The sequence below is a fragment of the Hemiscyllium ocellatum genome, chromosome 12 (genome assembly GCF_020745735.1).
Source record: "Hemiscyllium ocellatum isolate sHemOce1 chromosome 12, sHemOce1.pat.X.cur, whole genome shotgun sequence".
In the NCBI taxonomy this organism is placed as follows: domain Eukaryota; kingdom Metazoa; phylum Chordata; class Chondrichthyes; order Orectolobiformes; family Hemiscylliidae; genus Hemiscyllium; species Hemiscyllium ocellatum.
In genome coordinates this window covers 36,033,970-36,052,969 of record NC_083412.1, presented here as the reverse complement: position 1 = coordinate 36,052,969, position 19,000 = coordinate 36,033,970, and the positions used below count along the sequence as shown (strand labels likewise).

Here is a 19,000-nt window from a genome sequence, read left to right as displayed (position 1 = left end):
AAATACCTTCTGAAAATCTGTATATACGTTCACTGTACTCGCTTGATTAAACTGCACTGTTATCACATCAAACTCAGTTGGTCAGATTTCTCGAGAAGATAGCAGTTGAGGTTCTACAGCCACAGTCTATGCCCAGATTACATTTGTGAATTTACAAATGGTTTGTTGGAAGATTTGGCTTTTTTTCTAAGGTATAGTCAGCTTTCACACAGATGTCATGATGTTCTGCAGCAATCTTTGAGGAGCAGGTTCACTGTTGACACTGAGTACCATTAGTTACAGGGAGATGTTGTGTCAGAACTGTCACTAATGACAACTGTTTGAAAATTAAGGCAGCACCACTGCCACTTGTAGTGATTGTTTCTATAGCACTTTGGCTTTGCCAGCAAAAACAGTTGAGTGGATGTAATTTTAGGTTCATTTTCCAGTTTCAGGTAAATATATATTCTATTGCACGAAATCCTCACGAACATTAGAAGTGATGCAGTAAAGTACTTACCATTTTATGGTGACCATCTGTTTTCGCCTTGAAAAGCATCAGTACCATATCTACATGGAATAATTCAAACACTTTTTCACTGGGCATGAACGCCATGCGTCCAAGTCTGTTGCTGTTAGATTCAACTTGAGATTAGCTCAGTCACTTTGTGGAAGTTGGAAACCATAGTTGTAAATGATCTTAGGACCAGAATATATGTTGGGATAAAAGGGCCAACTCCATTGGGTGGAAGTCAGAAATATGCCACATTCAGAAAATCCAGGTTGCTATCTTATGTTTATATAGTTGGGGAATGAGGCAGCAGTTTATATAAACATGCAGTGTTCCAACAGGGCTTATCACAGTGGGGGATGGGAATCCCAAGTGGAGTCACAAACAGACATTGAGTTTAGAGGCAGTAATTGCACCATGGAGCTCTTGACCAAGTTATAACAGCTGTGTTCTTGCTGTAACCGGTCCCTGCCCTCCCAGCCTCCCTACTCAACTCTTACATTTTTTATAGAGGGAACACAATGTTTTTCAAGTCTCTGTTGGGTCATAATGGAGCTGGGGGTGGGGGGGACAAATTACAAAGTACTGAATTAGGGATTTCAGTTTGAAAACGATCTGATAGAAAACTCTGGGCATGTTTTATGGGTTTTATTGAAAGTTTAAGGAAGTTTTCTCATCTTTCAGAATTTGAATGGTAAAGTACAACTGTGGTTGCAGGATGTCAGTTCACATTTTACATGATTTCATTGAAATTAATCTGGTGATGAAGTAGAATTGTGTTGCTGTTACCTAAATGCTTAAGGCTGGAGCCATTGCATTATCATTGTTTCATAAAATGGTGATCAATGTTTCTAAGATTATTCTAGCCAGTCTAGCCATAAAATATTTAATATGAAGTTTAATTTGTAAAATTTCTTAAATAATTTGATTTTTATCTTATAAATGCATACTAATAAAATGTAATTTTATCCAGCAACACCACTGGGTTCCCAGGAAGATAGTGCAAAGAATTCCTCACTGAGGAACCCGACCCCTACCTTAGTGTCTACGCTGAGAAACAGTGAAGATGTTTCAGATGGTACTAAATATTTTGGACCTGTACAGGGACATAACCCTGGGCTGGGAGGTACCAACGTACCATTCTCTACAACACAAGCTATGCCTGTCATTGGTAAGCCCTTCCATCTTGGAATTTTAGAAAGGGTAGGCGGAGAATAAGGGGAATATTTATAAGCAGGTTGTATTTAAGGTTGTATGATTAGATTTGAAACAAATGGATCTGATGTTGTCTTTATTTTAAAAGACTTAATTTTAAGCAACATTAATTATTATTCTGAATATTCAAAGTGACACGTTTCATGTATGTTGCATTCATATAATTATTTAGAAGTCCATGCACACTACTTATCATCTGATAGATTTTCCTATTCATTTAGTGTGTCCAATAATTGTTTTGTAATGATTTTTTTGAGAGACATATCTCAGTTTGATAGATTCCTGCACTTGACAATCTCAGTTATGCGAAAATCCAAATTAAATCGTAAGATTATTTTTTGAAATACTCTTCGGAGATTGACATTGGAAAAAAAAATGCATATTTTTAACGAATTATAATGAACTTCGGTGTACTGAAGTCTCAAAAATGTGTTTGTCCAGTCTGGTTAAACATTTGTCTCACATTGAAGATGCTTAAGAAGGACAGATAAGTTATGATACCAGACCAGCAACTTTGTTACAATTTAGCTAAGGATCAGTGATCTTTATTTTAAAAATAAAACTAAGGTCAAGGGGACTGATTGAGACATTAAAGACACAAGATTTTACAGTTTAATGAGTAATACAATCTCCTGTACACAGGCAACTTATTTCTAGCACTTAGAATTAAGCATGGGTAAATACTGTGATTGAACACTTCATTGGACACATCACCTGCAAACAAAACACATTGCATGCGATTTCCCCAGAGATTAGTTAACATTATTGTCTCTCAGTGCCAAGGACCCGAATTTGATTCAAGACATGGGTGACTGGACTTTTCGCATTCTCTCCATGCCTGCATGAGTTTTCGTCGTTTCCGCCTGCAATCCAAAGGATGTGCATGGGAGGTAGATTGAATGTGCTAAGTTGCATTATAGTGTCCAGGGATGTGCAGGCTAGGTGGGTTAGTTATGGTGGCTGCGAGGTTATGGGAATAGGGTAGGTCTGGGTGGGATACTCTTTGGAGGGTCACAGGCTCGATGGGCCGGTTGGCCTCTTCACTGTAGGGATTCTATGATTAATGACACAATGTCATTGAATGTCTTAAGTAATTACAGTTCTTACGCTGATCTGGCAACCCACCCAAGTGCAGTTCAGTGATGGATTGCCTTAAGGATTGCTCTAATTCTAGTTAATTATCCTCTTGGCATGGGCTCATATTCCCCTGGACTCCAAAAAGTACACTACAGTATTTAGTCACAGGCATAACTCCAACCTTTCTTTGAGACATTCCAACAGGACCCCACAAAATCATCATTGTTTGTAGCATAATTCCCATTGGGATCAATGGCTGTGCATTTTGTCCTGCTTCTAGTGATGAGGATATGTTGTTTACTTATTGGAAAGTGAGGACTGTAGATGCTGGAGATCAGAGTCGAGTGTCTGCTGCTGGAAAACCACAGCAGATCAGGCAGCGTCCAAGGAGCAGGAGAATCGATGTTTTGGGCATAAACCGTAATGAAGGGTTTATGTCTGAAACGTTGATTCTCCTGCTCCTCAGATGCTGCCTGACCTGCTATACTTTCCCAGCAGCACACTTTTGATGTTGTCACTTTGTAAAGGAAATAGGCTTGTAAATAATTTTTTAGAATAGTTTAGATTTAGATCATTGAAACAAGCAAAATAAGAGGAAAGCTATTTGGTTTATCTAGTCCATTCTGCTATTTGATATGCTTGTGTCTGATCCAATGCCATACTCCTGTGATCTCCCCATACCCCTTGACACCTTTAGTTTCTAGAAATCCATTCTTGTCTTGAATGTATTCAGTGACTTTGCCTCGACAACCTTTTGTCGTCGAGAATTTCACAGGTTCACCACCCTCTGAGTGAAGAAATGTCTCCTTGTTTCAGTTCAAAAGGTCCTACCTAGTATCCTGAAACCATGATCAAGTATTCTGGATTCCTGAGCCAGGGAGCACATTATCACTGTGTACAGTTTGTCCAGCCCTCTCAAGTTTATACATTTCAATGAGGTACCTTCTCGTTCTTTTAAACCTCAATGAATACACGTGCAATTGCCCAGACTTTCCTCAGATGGCAAACTGGCAAATCCAAGAATCAGTCTTGTGAACACCCTGTGATTCAAATATGTCCTTTCTCGGGTAGGAGACCAAACCTGCACATGATGCTTTCAATGGATATTCTACTAGGACACCCAATGCCCCTTTGTATGTCAGTCTTTGGTAATCTATCATTATTCAAATAATACTCTGCCAATCGTGTTTTTTGCTATTGAACCACTTCACATTCCTCTATGTTATAGTGCATCTGCCATATATTTGCCTACTCATTCGACTTAATTAAATTACCCTGGAACTACTTGGTTCTCTTTATGACTCTTAATACCACCTAATTTTGTATCATCAGCAAACATGGCAACTTAATACTCCATTCCCTGATCTAACTTGCTAATATATATTGTGAATAGTTGGGGCTGAAGCATTGATATCTGCAGTATCCCATTAGTCAATGCCTTCTAGTCTGAAAATGACTTACTTGTTCTTGCTGTGTTTTCCTGCATGATAATTTTTAATCAGTGAAAGCGTATTACCACCAATCCTTTGTGCTTTGATGCACCATGCAAACTGGACTTGATAAATTCAAGTTGGTAGTATCAGTTCATCAACTTGAAGTTTTACGTGAATTTTTGTCTGTTGGTTCAACAGAGTAGGGTTTCATTATTTTGGAGGTTTGATGGTTTTTATGAAATGCCTTTGCTCCAGTTTATATGGCTGATATTGTTGCATAAGCTATTTTTGTGGGATTGAAATCTTGAATCTACAGTTTACTGTGGTTCTTAGTCATTTCAAGTTTCTGCAATGGATTACCTTTCATGAGATGATCCTTTTAGCGGAAATAACAACGCAAGGACATTCCATTGAGCAAAAATAAGGACATTGTATTTATAAGGACACGCATTCACCGACTTAGTACTTAAATAGACAGTCATTTTTGATTCCAGTTATATTCAAGCAGAGATATATGGTGAGTTAACTATCTTTGTTAATCTCCTTGACAGGCAGTAGTAGACTTTCAATTTATTTCCTTATTTTGTGACCATTTATATGCCTTCATTATTCAAAGATAAAAGTAGGTTATGATGCAAGCCCAAATGACTCAGTTGTTAAAACTGAAAGTATTGGGAATGTTCAGCAAGTCTGGCGTCATTTGTGAATAGAGAAAATCTGAGAGCTTCATTTTTGTTCCACATGTCTAGCATCTATAGTCCTTTGCTTTTATTTGTTTTTTGGTATCCAAAGATGCTGACAGAACTGCTGAGTTTCACATCTCCTCCATCTGCAGTATTTTGCTTTTATGCAAATCACTCACCAAATTACAGAATCCCATTTTATCTGAATGCTTGAAAATAAACAAAATCTAGAAAGTTTTACTTGTTAAAATTAATTTATGGACATGGACGTCACTGGCTTGGAAAAAGTGGTGGTGATCTGCTTCCTAGAACCACTGCTATCTCAAGATGATTAAGGGCACACACCGCTTTTGGGAAAGAAGCTCCAGGAGTTAACTCAGCAATAATGGAGGAAAACCAGAGCTATTCTGATGTGGATAGCTTTGAGGAAAATTTGTAATGATGGTGTGCCCAGGCATCTCTTGTCTTTCTGATTGTATTTGTAGATATTATAGATGCTAAGAATTGCTGTCGCTCTAATGGTGGAGTGAGTGGATATTCAGAGTGATAAACGGGGAGCCAGTCAAATGGACTGCTTTGTTCTGGATGCTTTGAGCTTTTTGAGTGCTGTTGGAGCTGTGCCTGTCCAGATTTGTGCAGGATATTTCTTCACACTTGTGCCTTGATAGACAGATTTTGAGAGATAGAAGATGAGTTAATTGCTAGATAATTCCTAGCTTTTGAGCCGTGATAGCCATTGTATTTATATGGCTGTCCATTTCTGTTTCTGTCAGTGGTAACTCCCAGGATTTCACTAGTGGAGAGTTTAGCAGTGATACTGCAACTGAGTGTCATGGGGCAATAGTTAGCTTCTTTTGTTAGAGATGGGCTTGTCTGACATTTGTGTGGCATGATTTATTTGTTGCTTAATCACCCCAAGTTTGGATGATTGATAGGTCCTACTATATTTGAACATGGACTGCATTAGTATCTGAGGAGTCACAATGAAAATGGTGAATTTCAGTGAAGACTGTGCTACGGTTTCCTTGACTGTTGGTTTAAAGACCAAGTTTACTAAGTGCCAGACACTTCTGTTGCTTTTCGTAAGAAAGAGATTGCCTGCGAGAGGAGAAACTGTTTAGCTGAAGCCTGTTGTGGGATTGTAGGAAATTATCTTATAATGGATTCCTGGATCTTCACAATTGTGTGGTAGATCCAGAGATTGCTAGGATAGAGGGATTTGGAGTCCTTGTGCAAGATTCACAAAAAGTATGGTGGATAAAATAAAAACAAAATAAGAGCAGGAGTAAGTCATGAGCCTTGTTCAACATTCATTATGATCATGACTGATAATTGCAGCTTTCATCCAATGTCCTTTGATCAATTTAGCCCAAAAAGACTATATCTAACTCTTTGAAAGCATTCATTGTTTTGGCCTTAACTACTTAAAAAAGAATTCCATAAGCTCACACTCACTGGATGAAGAAATTCATTTCCATAGACAATGTCATTGGTTCTGGACTCTCTTTCCTGTGTTTATCCTGTCTAGACAAATTAGAATTTTATAGGTTTCTATAAGATCACTCCCATGTTCTTCTGAACTTCAGTGAATACAGTAATTCCCCCGTACCTGCAGGAGGTACATTTCACAACCTATTGCAGAAGCCTGAAACAGTGGATAGGTGTAAACCCATTTGTTTCAATGGGAAATTTACCATACTGGCAGACCCCTGATCTGTCTGTGTGTGTGTGTCTCTCTCTCTCTCACTGTGTGTGTATGTGTCTCTCTCTTATCTGTGTGTCTCTCTCTCTCTGTGTGTCTCTCTCTCTCTCTCTCTGTGTGTGTGTGTGTGTGTGTGTGTGTGTGTCTCTCTCTCTCTGTCTCTCTCTCACTGTGTGTGTGAATCTCTCTCTCCTGAACTGGTCTCAATCATACTGAAGCATCTCTGCATTTTCTTAACTGCTCAACTTCCTATCCAGCGTTGTGTCACTTGTTCACTTCAATATATTGTTTTTAGTTCCCTCCTCTAAATCACTTGTGTATATATATTGTGAATACTTGGGATCCAAGCACTGATCCCTGCAGTATCCCACTGGTCACTGAGAAATTGACGGGTTTATTCCTACTCTTATCCCATGTCACAAGGAAGACAAATGGAATATTGATCTTTATTTACAAGGGAATTGAGTATAAAAATAGGGAGGTGTTGCTCAAACTGTGCAAGGCACCAGTCAGACCACAGCTGGTATACTATGAACAGTTTTTGCCCCTTGGTTTAGCTGGCATTGGGGGCAATCCAGAGAAGCTGCACTAAATGAATTCCAGGTATGGAGGGCCTGTCATATGAGGAAGGTTTAAGTATTTTCACACTCCACTGGACTTTAGTATAACAGGAAACATACATGATTCTTCGGGAATTTGACAGGGGAAATGCTAAGAGGTTGTTACCTCTTGCGGAAGAGTCTAGGACTAGAGGATACAATCTCAGAATTAGGGGTCACATGATTAAGACATAAGGAATTTCTTTTCTCAGGGTAGAGAATCTGTCAAATTCTTTATCACAAAGGGCTGAAGAGGCTTGGTCATTAGGTGTATTCAAGACTGAGAGATTGTTCCCTAATCATGAAGGGAATTGAAGGTGATGCATCTAAGGCAAGAAAGTGGATTTGAGGCTTACAAAATCAAAGTGGTCATTGAGTTTGGCAGCAAGATATTGCACAGTTTGAAGTTTCATATTTAAAGTATAATGATGGATGAAAATTGGAAAAAACAAACCACTTGTTTTTGAGTCTGCTTGCTGGGAGACTGTAAGTCAGCATTTGATAAAGACACTTCTTTTACATTGAAATACGTCAGCTGTATCGCTGAGCTTAGTGTGTAACTCCTGACCTACCTGAACATTGTAACTGGGGTTTGAATGGCAGGGCTAACCGATCTGGGCCTGATCACTGCTATATTTTTCAAATATGTATTTATTTTAGTGTAGACATTTTCAGGTTAATTAATAGCTTGTTTATCGGCTTATTATGATGGGTCAGAAGGGAAAACATGAATTTCAGTTTAGCACATTGTCAAAATCAGCTTTCAGGTTGTTATCTTTTATCATGCTATTGAGGATCTAATTGATGTGGATATTTTTGTGGAAAATATATATTTGAATTATTACTGTAAAAGATTGTACCATCTGTTGAATGGTCAAAGATATTGCAGGTGAATGACCATCTTTCTGTAAAATGGAAAAAGAAACTTCTTTTAGTTTTCATCTAAAATTTTGTTGCCTAGACTGGTTCCCAAACGGACAGTTGAAAAATTGTTGTTGCTTATCCGTTGTGTATTATCATGAGTATTATATGCAAGAGTCATGGATCATTGTGAAGGTACAGATTGCTTACTTCCAGTCAGTGATTCATCTCTGATATATATAACCTAAATTTTCGGTAGTGTTGTTCAAAGAAGGCAACAGTTTTGGTACTGGAAAGTGAAACACCTCCCATTCTGTTAGAAGCTATGATGATCTATGGCTAAAGACATGTCTTTGCAGGGATATTCTAGTTTGGTTGGGAGGAAAAGCCAATCCTACAGATTTCTAACGTACTCTCCAGCCAAGGAACAAGCAAACTTCCTGTATACTATCCCTGACTGATTTTTTAAAAAGCGCATTTATTTCAAAATATAAGGTTTAGTCTTCTCTAATAACAAGACCATTATCTCAAGAAACTGTGGCATAAAAGTTATGTTTGTTACTGCATGTGTCCTGACACATTTACTGGCTAGTTTGTAAAGTTCTGTGATGGTGGGATCAAAGTGATGTATGTACAAAGGCAATACTTGAGTACTGCTGAAACTTTTCCTCATGCACTTGTCAGGTCAATTTGTGAGAGAGACTTAAGAGGACATCACATTTACACTGCATTAGAACAGAGTGCTAATTTGTTGGCAAATTAACTGTGGGAAAGGCCTTGTCCTTTTGCTTTAGCAATATTCAAGATCTTTGCTACCAAATAACTATAGTCGAACTATTTATTCAGTTTAATGACAATAATTATGGTGACAAAGTTAATTCAGTTGCTATTACATCAGATTTCAGTGTGCATAGGGGCAAATATTATATGAGTGTTAAGAGTACATAGGGAAGGGTGAAGAACCACAATGCAAATGTAAAACTATTGGAAAGTGAACCAGAGACTGGTTGAAGAAAAACATTTTGTGTTGAGTGCGAGGTCCTGGAAAAGATAGCCTTTGAGTGTGGTCTAGCCAGATTCAGTTATAGCATAAGGTGTTCCATAATTAGCTGTTGGTGTGAGATTTGCAATTCTGTGGAGAAAAGGCAAGATGAGTGGGCTGAGATACATTTCTTTACAAAGAACTGACATGAATGTCATTGACTCATGGTTTCCTTTCTGACTTTTCTATTATTGTAATAACAGCAGCTGAATAAAGTTGAATGCAAAAATTCCTTAAGATGAGGGCTTTGGTACTAATGTGCTCCAAACTGCCTTCAGCATTGTCGTAGAGTCATAGAATCATACAGCATGGAAACAGACCCTATGGTCCAACCAGTCCATGCCGGTCATAATCCCAAAGTATCATTTATAAAGACAATTTATTTTCAAGCAGTAAAATGTTATCCCACTTTTGAGTTCAGTCATCCCATATTCTGTCTCCATATGCAAGGCTATTTTTTTTTAAACTCCGGAAACAGTTGCGGCCTCCTTGTGTTTAGTATCTTTCTTGTATCAACATGTCTTTTCATTACCGTTTTGTGTTCCAGAAGAGCTTATCCTGAATAGAACGTGGATGGTTATGTTCAAAAAATGACAGTGGTAAATGTATTTTGTTCTGTGTCTCCTAGATATTTCTGATGTATCAGACTAACAACATTAGCAAACAGATTTTGTAAGCTTTGTTTGTTCATTCTTTGGATGTGGGCATCACTGGCTGGCTAGCATATATGCCTGTCCCTAGTTGCCTTTGAGACGGTGACAGTTCATGTGCTGTATGTTGACCCATAGAGCTGTTAGGGCATTCCAGGATTTTGACTTGGCGACAGTGAAGGAACAGCAATATAGTTTCATGTTAGGTTGCTGAGTGGCTTGGAGGGGACTTTGGTGGAGATGGTGGTGTTCCCAAGTATCTGCTGTCCTTTTAGATGGAAGTCATCATGGGTTTGGAAGATACTGTCGAGGATCATTGAATATCTGCAGTGCATCTTATGGATAGTACACACTACTATTACTGAGCGTCGATGGTAGAGGGAGTAGATATTTGTGGATGTGGAACCAATCAAGCAGGTTGCTTTGTCCTCTAAAGTTCGGCAAATGTTGGAGCTGCACCCATCCAGACAAGTGGGGAGTATTCCATTACATTCCTGACTTGTGCTTTGTAGATAGTCAATAGGCTTTCAGGAGTTAGGAGATAATTGCTCACTGCAGTATTCCTAGCCTCTGGCCTACCCTTGCGGCCACTGTATTTATGCAGCAAGTCCATTTGATTTTCTGGTCAATGGTAACCCAAGGTTGTTGATAGTGGGGAATTCAATGATAACACCATTGAATGTCAAGGTGCAGTGTTGAGATGTTATTGTCTCACTTTTATGGGGCGCAAATGTTACTTGCCAGCACAAGTTGGGTATTGTCTAGATATTGTTGAACATGGATTGCTTCAGTATCTGAGGAATTGTGAAGGATGCTGAACATTGTGCAATCATCCCCACTTCTGATCTTATGATGAATGGAAGGTCATTATTGAAACACCTTAAGATGTTTGGGCCTAGGACACTACTCTGATGAAATCCTGCAAGCATGTCCTGAAAATGGCCTCCAACAACTACAACCATCTTCACCATGTGCCAGGTATGACTCAAACTAGTGGAGAGTTTGTTTCCCGGTCACTATTGATTCTAGTTCTGTTCAGGTTCCTTGATGGCATTGTCATGTGGAATGCAGCCTTGATATCAAAGGCTGTTACTCTCACCTCACCTCTGGAATTCAGCCTGTTCTGTCCATGTTTGAACCAAAGCTGGAATGAGCTGAGTCGCCCTGACTGAACCCAAACTGGGTGTTGCTGAGCAGGTGCTGCTTGATAGCACTGTTGGTGAGACCTTCCATCATTTTACTGATGATTAAGAGTAGACTGATGAGGTGGTGATTGTTCTGTTTTTTATGTACAGGAGGACATACCTGGGAAATTTTCCACATTGTTGGCTAGGTATTGTTACAGCTGTGCTGGAAGAGCTTGGGGCTGTGGGAGCTGCATGTTTTGGAGCAGAAGTCTTCAGTACTATTGCCAGAATGTTGTCAGTGTCCATACCTTTTGTCTCATCCAGTACCTCAAACCATTTCTTGATATCACAAGGAGTGATTCAAATTGGCTGATGACTGGTATCTGTATTGCTAGGGACCACTGGAGGAGACCGAGATGGAACATCCCACTCTACACTTCTGGCTGAAGATTGCCTGAAATGCCTCAGCCTTATCTTTTAGCCTTATCGAGGATGGTGATATTTGTGGAGCCACCAACTCCTGTGAGGCATTCAGTTGACCACCACTATTCACAATTAAATGTAGCTGGACTGTAGAACTGAGATCTCATCTGTTGGTTGTGCGATATCTTAGCTCTATCACTTGCTGCTTATAATGTTTGGTGTGCAAGTTGTCCACCACATTGACATGTCACTTTTAGGTATGCCTGGTGCTGCTCCAGGCATGCCCTCCTGCATTGTCCATTGAATCAGAGTTGGTCGCCTGGCTTGATGGTAATGATTGAATGAGGTATATAACTGGCCAGGAGTTTGCAGGTTGTGTTGGGGTAAAATTCTGCTGCTGTTGATGGTCCATAATGCCTGATAGATACCCAGTCTAGAGTTGCTAGATCTGTTCAAAGTCTGTCCCATTTAGTGCAGTGATAGTGCCACACAACATGATGCAGGTTATATTTATTGTGAAGGTGGAACTTTGTCTCCACAACAGCTCTGTGCTAGTCACTCTTACTGGTATGTTCATGAACAGATGCATCTGCAGCTGGCAGATTTGTGTGGATGAGATCAAATACATTTTTCCTCTTGTCGATTCCTTAAACACCTGCAGCCCTAGTTTAGCAGCTATGCCCTTTCGGACTCACCAGCTGAATCAGTAGGGCTGATACCAAGCCATTCCTGGTTGTGGACATTGAAATCCTGCACCTGGAGTACATTTCCACCCTCACTACCCTCTGTGTTCCTGCAACTGTTGTTCAAAATGAAGGGGTACTGATTCATCAGCTGAGGGAGGGCGATATGTAGTAACCAGCAGGAGGGCATGCCGGGAGCAGCACCAGGCATACCTAAAACCATCTCTAATCTGCAGTCATCAGACTTCATGGGATCCAGAGTCAATGTTAAAGGTAACTTGGCTCCAAGAGTAACTCCACCTTGACTGTATTTCACTCTGCCACCAACTCTGGTGGGTCTGCCTTGCCAGTGGGACAGAACATATACAGGGAAAGTGATGGTTGTCTCTGGGATATTATCTCCAAAGTATGATTTCATGGCTATTACTATCAAGATGTTGCATGACTAATCTGTGAGCCTCTTCTCATTTTGGCACTAGCTCCCAGATTTTAGTAAGGAATGCTCTGCAGGGTTGACATGGCTGCTTCTGCCATTCTCTTCTATGGTGCCTAAGTTGATGCCAGCTGGTCCATTTGGTTTTATTTCTGAGACTGCATACATATATCATCCATTGATATAACTGGGTGGCTTGCTAGGCCATTTCAGAGGTCAGTTGAGGATCAACCACATTGCCATGGGGTCTCTGGTTACATATAGCCCAGACCAGGTGAGGATGACAGATGTCCTTCCCTGAAGAACATTAGTGAGAGAGATGGGTTTTTCTGGCAATGGACAATAGTTTTCAGTAGATTCTTAATACCAGATGTTTATTGAATTGAATTTAAATTCCACCTTCTGCCATGATGGGTCTTGAACTGGGGTCCCCAGAACAATAATAGTATATTAATAATGGATTTAATAATAGATGAATAACATCTAGCGGTAATATCACAAGGCAATTGCCATATTATTTCTTCCATGTTTTGGCCGGCAAGGTGGCTCAGTGGTTAGCATTGCTGCCTAACAGCACCAGGGTCCCAGATTAGATTCCAGCCTCGGGCGACTATCTGTATGGTGTTTGCACATTCTCCCTGTGTCTGCATGGGTTTCCTCCCACAGTCCAAAGATGTGCAGGTCAGGTGGATTGGCCATGCTAAATTGCCCATAGTATTTATGGATGTGTAGGTGAGGTGCATTAGTCAGGAGAAATGTAAAATAATATGGTGGGGGATTGGGTCTGGGTGACATACTCTTTGGAGGGTTAGTGTGGACATGTTGGGCCAAATGGTCTGTATCTACATTATAAGGATTAAGTGAAAATGTATAGAGGTAATTTTTTAAACAGGTAGTGTGGATTTGTATCTCAAGGTGGAAAACTTAGATGTTTTTATCTTGCACATTGCACAGTAATAATGTATGAGACATTATTACTGTTCAGATTTTGTGTTCTATTGAATGTAGTACTCCATTTGGATGGCAAAATAGCTCTATATAATACTGAATGTTTGGTATTAGAGTATTCGTATCCCATCAAATAATTTTACTTTTGTTTTCCACTACAAGTAAGTTAATGATTTTGCTTAACATACTTCTTTGTGTTTATTCTTCAGGAAATCAAAGTGGAACTGCAGCACACACTCCCTTAATGAGTGTACAGCCACCAAGCCCTGGTCTCTTGGGTGCGCGGCCTGGTTTAATACCACTACAGCGGCCGCCTGGAGTTCCACCACCTCATCTGCAAAGGTTTCCTGTTGCTCCACCACGTCCCCTGCTACCACATTTATTACATAGGGGCCCACCACCTCCAGGGCCAGGAGGATATGGAGTTCCTCCACCTCATGCTATGCGTGGTCCGTTTCCACCTCAAAATGTTTTTGGTCGCCCTGGTGTGGCTGAGGATAGAGATGGAAGGCAATTTAGGAATGACCGACATGGATTTCCTCCAGGAAGGGATCGCGACCAGGATCAACGCTTTGGCAGATCAGATTTCAGAAATCGTCCTTTTGGTGGAAACCGAAATGAAAATGATCGTTATGGAAATCGTCATGAAGATAGAGATCATGATCGCCATAGTGGTGGACGTGATCGAAGGGAATGGGGGAGAAGAAGCTCGGAACGTGAGAGACACAGAGACTCAGAAGAAAGGAATAGACGATCAAGTGGACATAGGGATCGTGATTCACGAGACAAAGAATCTCGCAGGGATAGAGATATGGATCAACGTGGAAAAGAAAAACCTGAAGAAACTGATGAAAGCATTGAAGAGCATCACAGATCTAATGGCGATACACAGGAAGAAATAATGAAACAGTCCGAGGTAATCCCAGGTCCTGAATCTGCTAAAGGAGAATCTGATTCACCGAACATGAATTTGAAAGCTGCAGGAATGGTGGGATTGGAGCCTACCTCAAGTAATCAACCTGATACAAAAAATTCAGGTGCAGCTGACGAGGCTCAGTGATAGGAACTAATTGTAATAAAACACATGATGTGGTAGTAATTGATGTATACACCACATTATTGTGCTATGAAGCTTTAGAGTTGTATAAAAAAATGATGTATAAAGTATTGCTTCTGCTATCCTACAGTCCTGTCTAGTTTTAAAGTTTTAAGCAAATTGTTTGCTTTCCCCAGTATTCAGAATGACCATATGATTTACTCCGAAGGCTGAACACCCAACAACCAGGGAAAAAAAAATCAAATTTTTGCTGTACGTTTTTAAAACTTTGACATAAGGTAGAAGTGCTTTCTATTCTTTTTTAATTTAAAAAGATAACAAGCGATGAAAGCTCCTCCAAAAGTTGAGCTTAGGGATTTGTTTTTAATAAACTCTATTTTCTTAACAAACTTTAGAGCGTGTGATATTCTTCCTCGGACTTGTGAAGAAAAGAATGTCAAGGGATGGAAGAATAAGGCTGTGAAACACCCTAAAGTTTGATATTTTCTATATGGGAAGCAAGTCTAAATTAGACACTCAGTATGCATTCTTTTAAAAAAAAATTGGAAATTGTTTTTCAACAACCAACTAGAACCCAAAACAGATTGCTTTGCAAAGTGTATTATAAAAATATTAGTGTATTTCACTGGTGATGTATAGAAAACTTATAAAGTTGCCCACTCAAGATCAGGAAACAAATGGTCTGAACAGTACTTTGTTTTAGAATGTTTCTTGAAAGTTTATTTGTTCTTTTCCCTTAAATACAGACTGTTTCTTAAAAGTAACAGTTTTCCTGTTTTCTTCTGTTTTGGATGCTAATGTAGTTGTAAAAAGAGTATCACATGTTCACTGTTCTAACAGACATCAATATTATAGCTGGGTTAATGAATGTTGTTTAGATTTAATATATGGCTGTGTAACTTGCTTTAACCATAAAAAAAATCATGGAAATTTTTCACCCACTTGTTTATGCAAGACAGCATTTTGGCTCACTTAAAGTTTCATGTTATTTCCACCTAATCTCAGGACATTCCCAAAAGTAAGATTTTGCATAGATTCTGTTGGAATTGTTAATGCTCCATTCATTGTGGGAAAATAAGTGCGTTTTTTTCTCAATGAAATGCTTTTGACATAAACAATTCTACTTTTAGTCGATTTAATTGTGTTCATGCAGTGGAATATTTGGATGATAATGGGTTTAGGTCTTCATGCTTGTTTTGAATACGAAGTTAGAAAATGGGAGTTTCACCTATTCAAATTCAGTAAGCATCAGTTACCTACCTGATGATGAAAATCCATGGCAACTTAGTACCTTGGAGGTTAGTATTACACTTTCATTTACATGCAGAGTATTATCTTGGATTATAGTATTTTCTCATGTTGTTAGCAGATTTTTCTTTTTGTGATATTACGATTGAGTCGGAAACTCCTTTCAAGAGAACCAAAGCCATCATTGCAATAAGATACAGAGCAATACTCTGTCTGCTTTGCTCCATTTATGGAGGAATATTTCTGCTGCTTGGTATTTTCATGAAAGAACATTTGCAAAAGATAATGAATACAGTAGGAAATATTGGAACTCCTTTGGTTCCAGTCTCAAACATATTTATTCAATGCATATTGGAACTTGACTGGTGGTACTCATGCTCCTAAGTTGAAGTTGTGGGTTGAAGCACCACTTCAAATCCTGATTATGGAATCTATAGTAACTTTCAGTGCAGCATGAGTGCTGGCTAGGGATTAGACCTGGTGTACTGTACAGGCCATCAGTTTTGCAGCAACCTCCACCACCAAAAATGGATTGTAATCCATGTACAAATTGGTTCTTGTTTCAAAACAGCAGTCATAATTTATTTTATATTATTTTGGGAACTCCCAAATATGAAAGACAATATATGAATAGAGGTTCTATTAGGCATAGTGTGGCATCTAACTGAGAATGTTTAGCAATATATTTGGTTCCATGTTTAGGTGGTATTCAAGGTAATTGCAAGCTAATATCTTTGCACTTTTAATCTGCCAGCGATAAAAGGCTGATATTGATCTTATGTATGTACTCCTAAGAGTAGTTGTTACAGGGAAAAGAGACATACATGAATTTATTTAAATTGTGCATGATTTACTCAACACTACTACTTGTGATTTTATTGCCTTATATAATCACTTTCAAAACAGTGTGACTTTGTATGATTTTCATTGTGTTTTGGGTTTATTTGTAGGACTTTGCATGATTCACTATTCTGTAAGATAGGACACTTTAATTTGAATCAGAGAACATTTGATACCAACTTCTGTAACAGATCATCCTGTTTGTTGACTTTAAATCTGGCCATGGCTTTTCAAACATGTTCAGGAGACATGGTTACAGATAAGCCACGAGGTACTCCCAGGTTCAGTTCAGCAAAGAGATGCTCTTCTGTTCAATTTAGTCTGATATTCCCTGACAAGTAGTTTTGATTAGTCTGAAGCATTCTGAACAAAGTTTAACTCTGTGACTGAGTCCACTGAATAATCCTAAATATAATCTTACTAATCATTCGGACAATATATTTTGATCCTTTGCCAAAATAGTAGTTCAAGACTTCCATGGATTTCCCTTTTAATAGCTTCTCCATTTTTATCAAGTTGGTAATTATCCTTGGAATTATAACCTTTATATTTGTCCTCTGTTTTACTTTGTGGATATCACTGCCTAGATCAATATTCATTGAATTGAGGTGATAGCTTGGCCCTCTTGAAGCAGTTTGATACAAAGATATATTTACCTCAGTACTAACAACATGGGCTTTCTAAAAAAGGTCCTGCAGCAGGAACTGAAGTGGTAGATTAAAGAGAAACACTACTAAAATTGTAATCTTCAGATTACTTCTAGTGCCATGTGCTACGGAGTATAAGAATAGGAAGATAGGCCAGTTAAAAACAGGTGACTAAAGGGATGGTGTAGAATGGAAGGCTTTTGATTCTTGGATTATTGAAGCTTGTACAAGCTGGATAGATGCATCTGAACCAGAATGGGTCCTGTATCCTTGCTGGGAGGTTTGCTTGTGCTGTCAGGGAGGTTTTTTAAGCTGATATGGCAGGGGGAGGAGGCAGAGTAGATGTGAAGGTAGGAGCAAGGTTCAACCTGATGGAAGGAATGTTAAAATGCTGAGGTACTACTGATTAAGGAAACTATCATAATGAGGGAGGACATCCTCGAAGGTTCTTCAAATGGGTATAACTTCGAAATAAAAAGGCCAATTCTGTCTTCCACCATTTGAGGGAACTAGAGGAGCAGATGTGTGAGCAAATCAGAAGAGGGTGTGAGACAAATAAAGTTATAGGTGTAGGGACTACACGTTTGCCAATATTAACTGGGATTGCCTAAGTAAAAGGATTAGATGGAGTGGAATTTTTAAAGAACACCCAAGAGAATTTTTTTTTGTGCCAGTATTTAGATGGTCATGCTAGACCTAATCCTAGGGAATAAAGCTGGTCAGGAGATTTGTCTCAATGGAGAAGCATTTTGCAGATGGTGACCATAATAGGTTTTAAATGTCATTATGGAAAGGGATAAAGTTAATGCAGAGTTAAATGTCTAAATTGGGGAAGGCCACTTTCAAAATCATGTGACAGGATCTGGCAAACATGGACTGGAACCAGCTACCCGCAGGTAAGTCTGCATTTGGAAAGTTCCAGTATAGTGAGAATTTTAGGGCCAGTGTGTTCCTCTTAATGGTGAGAGCAGCAAGTCCAGGGAATCCTGGATGTCAAAGGATATGGTGAGTCTTATAAAGAATAAGGAGGAAGCAAATGGTAGGTAGAGCACATTAAGGAGACCCTTCAAAAGTTTGAAGATTGCTTAAGAAGGAAATTAGGAGAACAAAGTGGGGTCACAAAATATCTTTTGGCAGATGCGATCAAAGAAAACACCAAGGCTTTTTATAAATATATTAAGAGAAAGAGGATTACCAAGGAAAGAATGAGACTTATTAGAGACCAAATCTGTGAGGACATAAATGATTATATCTCATTTGTATTGGTAGAGGAGAAAGACCATGTAGCTGAGGATTTCATTTGGGATGGTGAGTTTCTAAAACACTTAAGATTAATGAGGTATTCAATATTTTAGGGGCCGTAACAGGTACTTAAATCCCCATGGTCTGATAAGAAGTCTCCCAGGCAAATGGGAAACAAGGGAGGAGATTGTTGCCGCCTTGGCAGATAACTTTTAACACTTGGTTGGCCACAGGCAAAGTGACCAATGACTGCAGAATAGCTAATATGCTTCCTTTATAGAAGGGCAGCAGGGGTAAACCAGGCAAGTAAGGACCAGTTAGTCTGACATCAGTGGAAGAGAAATTATTGGAAAAACTTCTGAGGATTGTAATTAACCAATTTTTGGAAGGCAAGGGGACTAGGGATAGTCAACAGATTTGTTAAGAGGGAAATCCTATCTAGTTGATTTTTCTTTTTGAAAAGGTGACTATATTGATGAGGATAGTGCAGTTGATGTGGTTTACATGAACTTAAGACCTCACTTAACTAAACCCTTGTGAAGGTCCCACATGGAAGACTGATCCCAAAGGTACGAGCCCATGGAATTTGAGCAAGTTGGT

The 19,000-nt window shown here is 39.2% G+C and overlaps 1 protein-coding gene across 3 annotated transcripts in view; it reads left to right on the top strand.

Annotated features, from left to right (window-relative positions):
• Window positions 1–15,380, top strand: part of scaf4a (SR-related CTD-associated factor 4a) — an 85,327-nt gene extending 69,947 nt beyond the window's left edge. For 2 of the 3 annotated variants that reach the window (XM_060833510.1, XM_060833509.1), the window contains exons 19-20: window positions 1,464–1,661; window positions 13,576–15,378. In XM_060833510.1, coding sequence (XP_060689493.1) covers window positions 1,464–1,661; window positions 13,576–14,426 — 1,049 coding nt within the window. In that variant the 3' untranslated portion in view covers window positions 14,427–15,378. Of the gene's footprint in view, window positions 1–1,463; window positions 1,662–13,575 lie in introns of all 3 variants that reach the window. The other variant, XM_060833511.1, reaches the window with a different exon arrangement.
• Window positions 15,381–19,000: the final 3,620 nt, after the last annotated feature.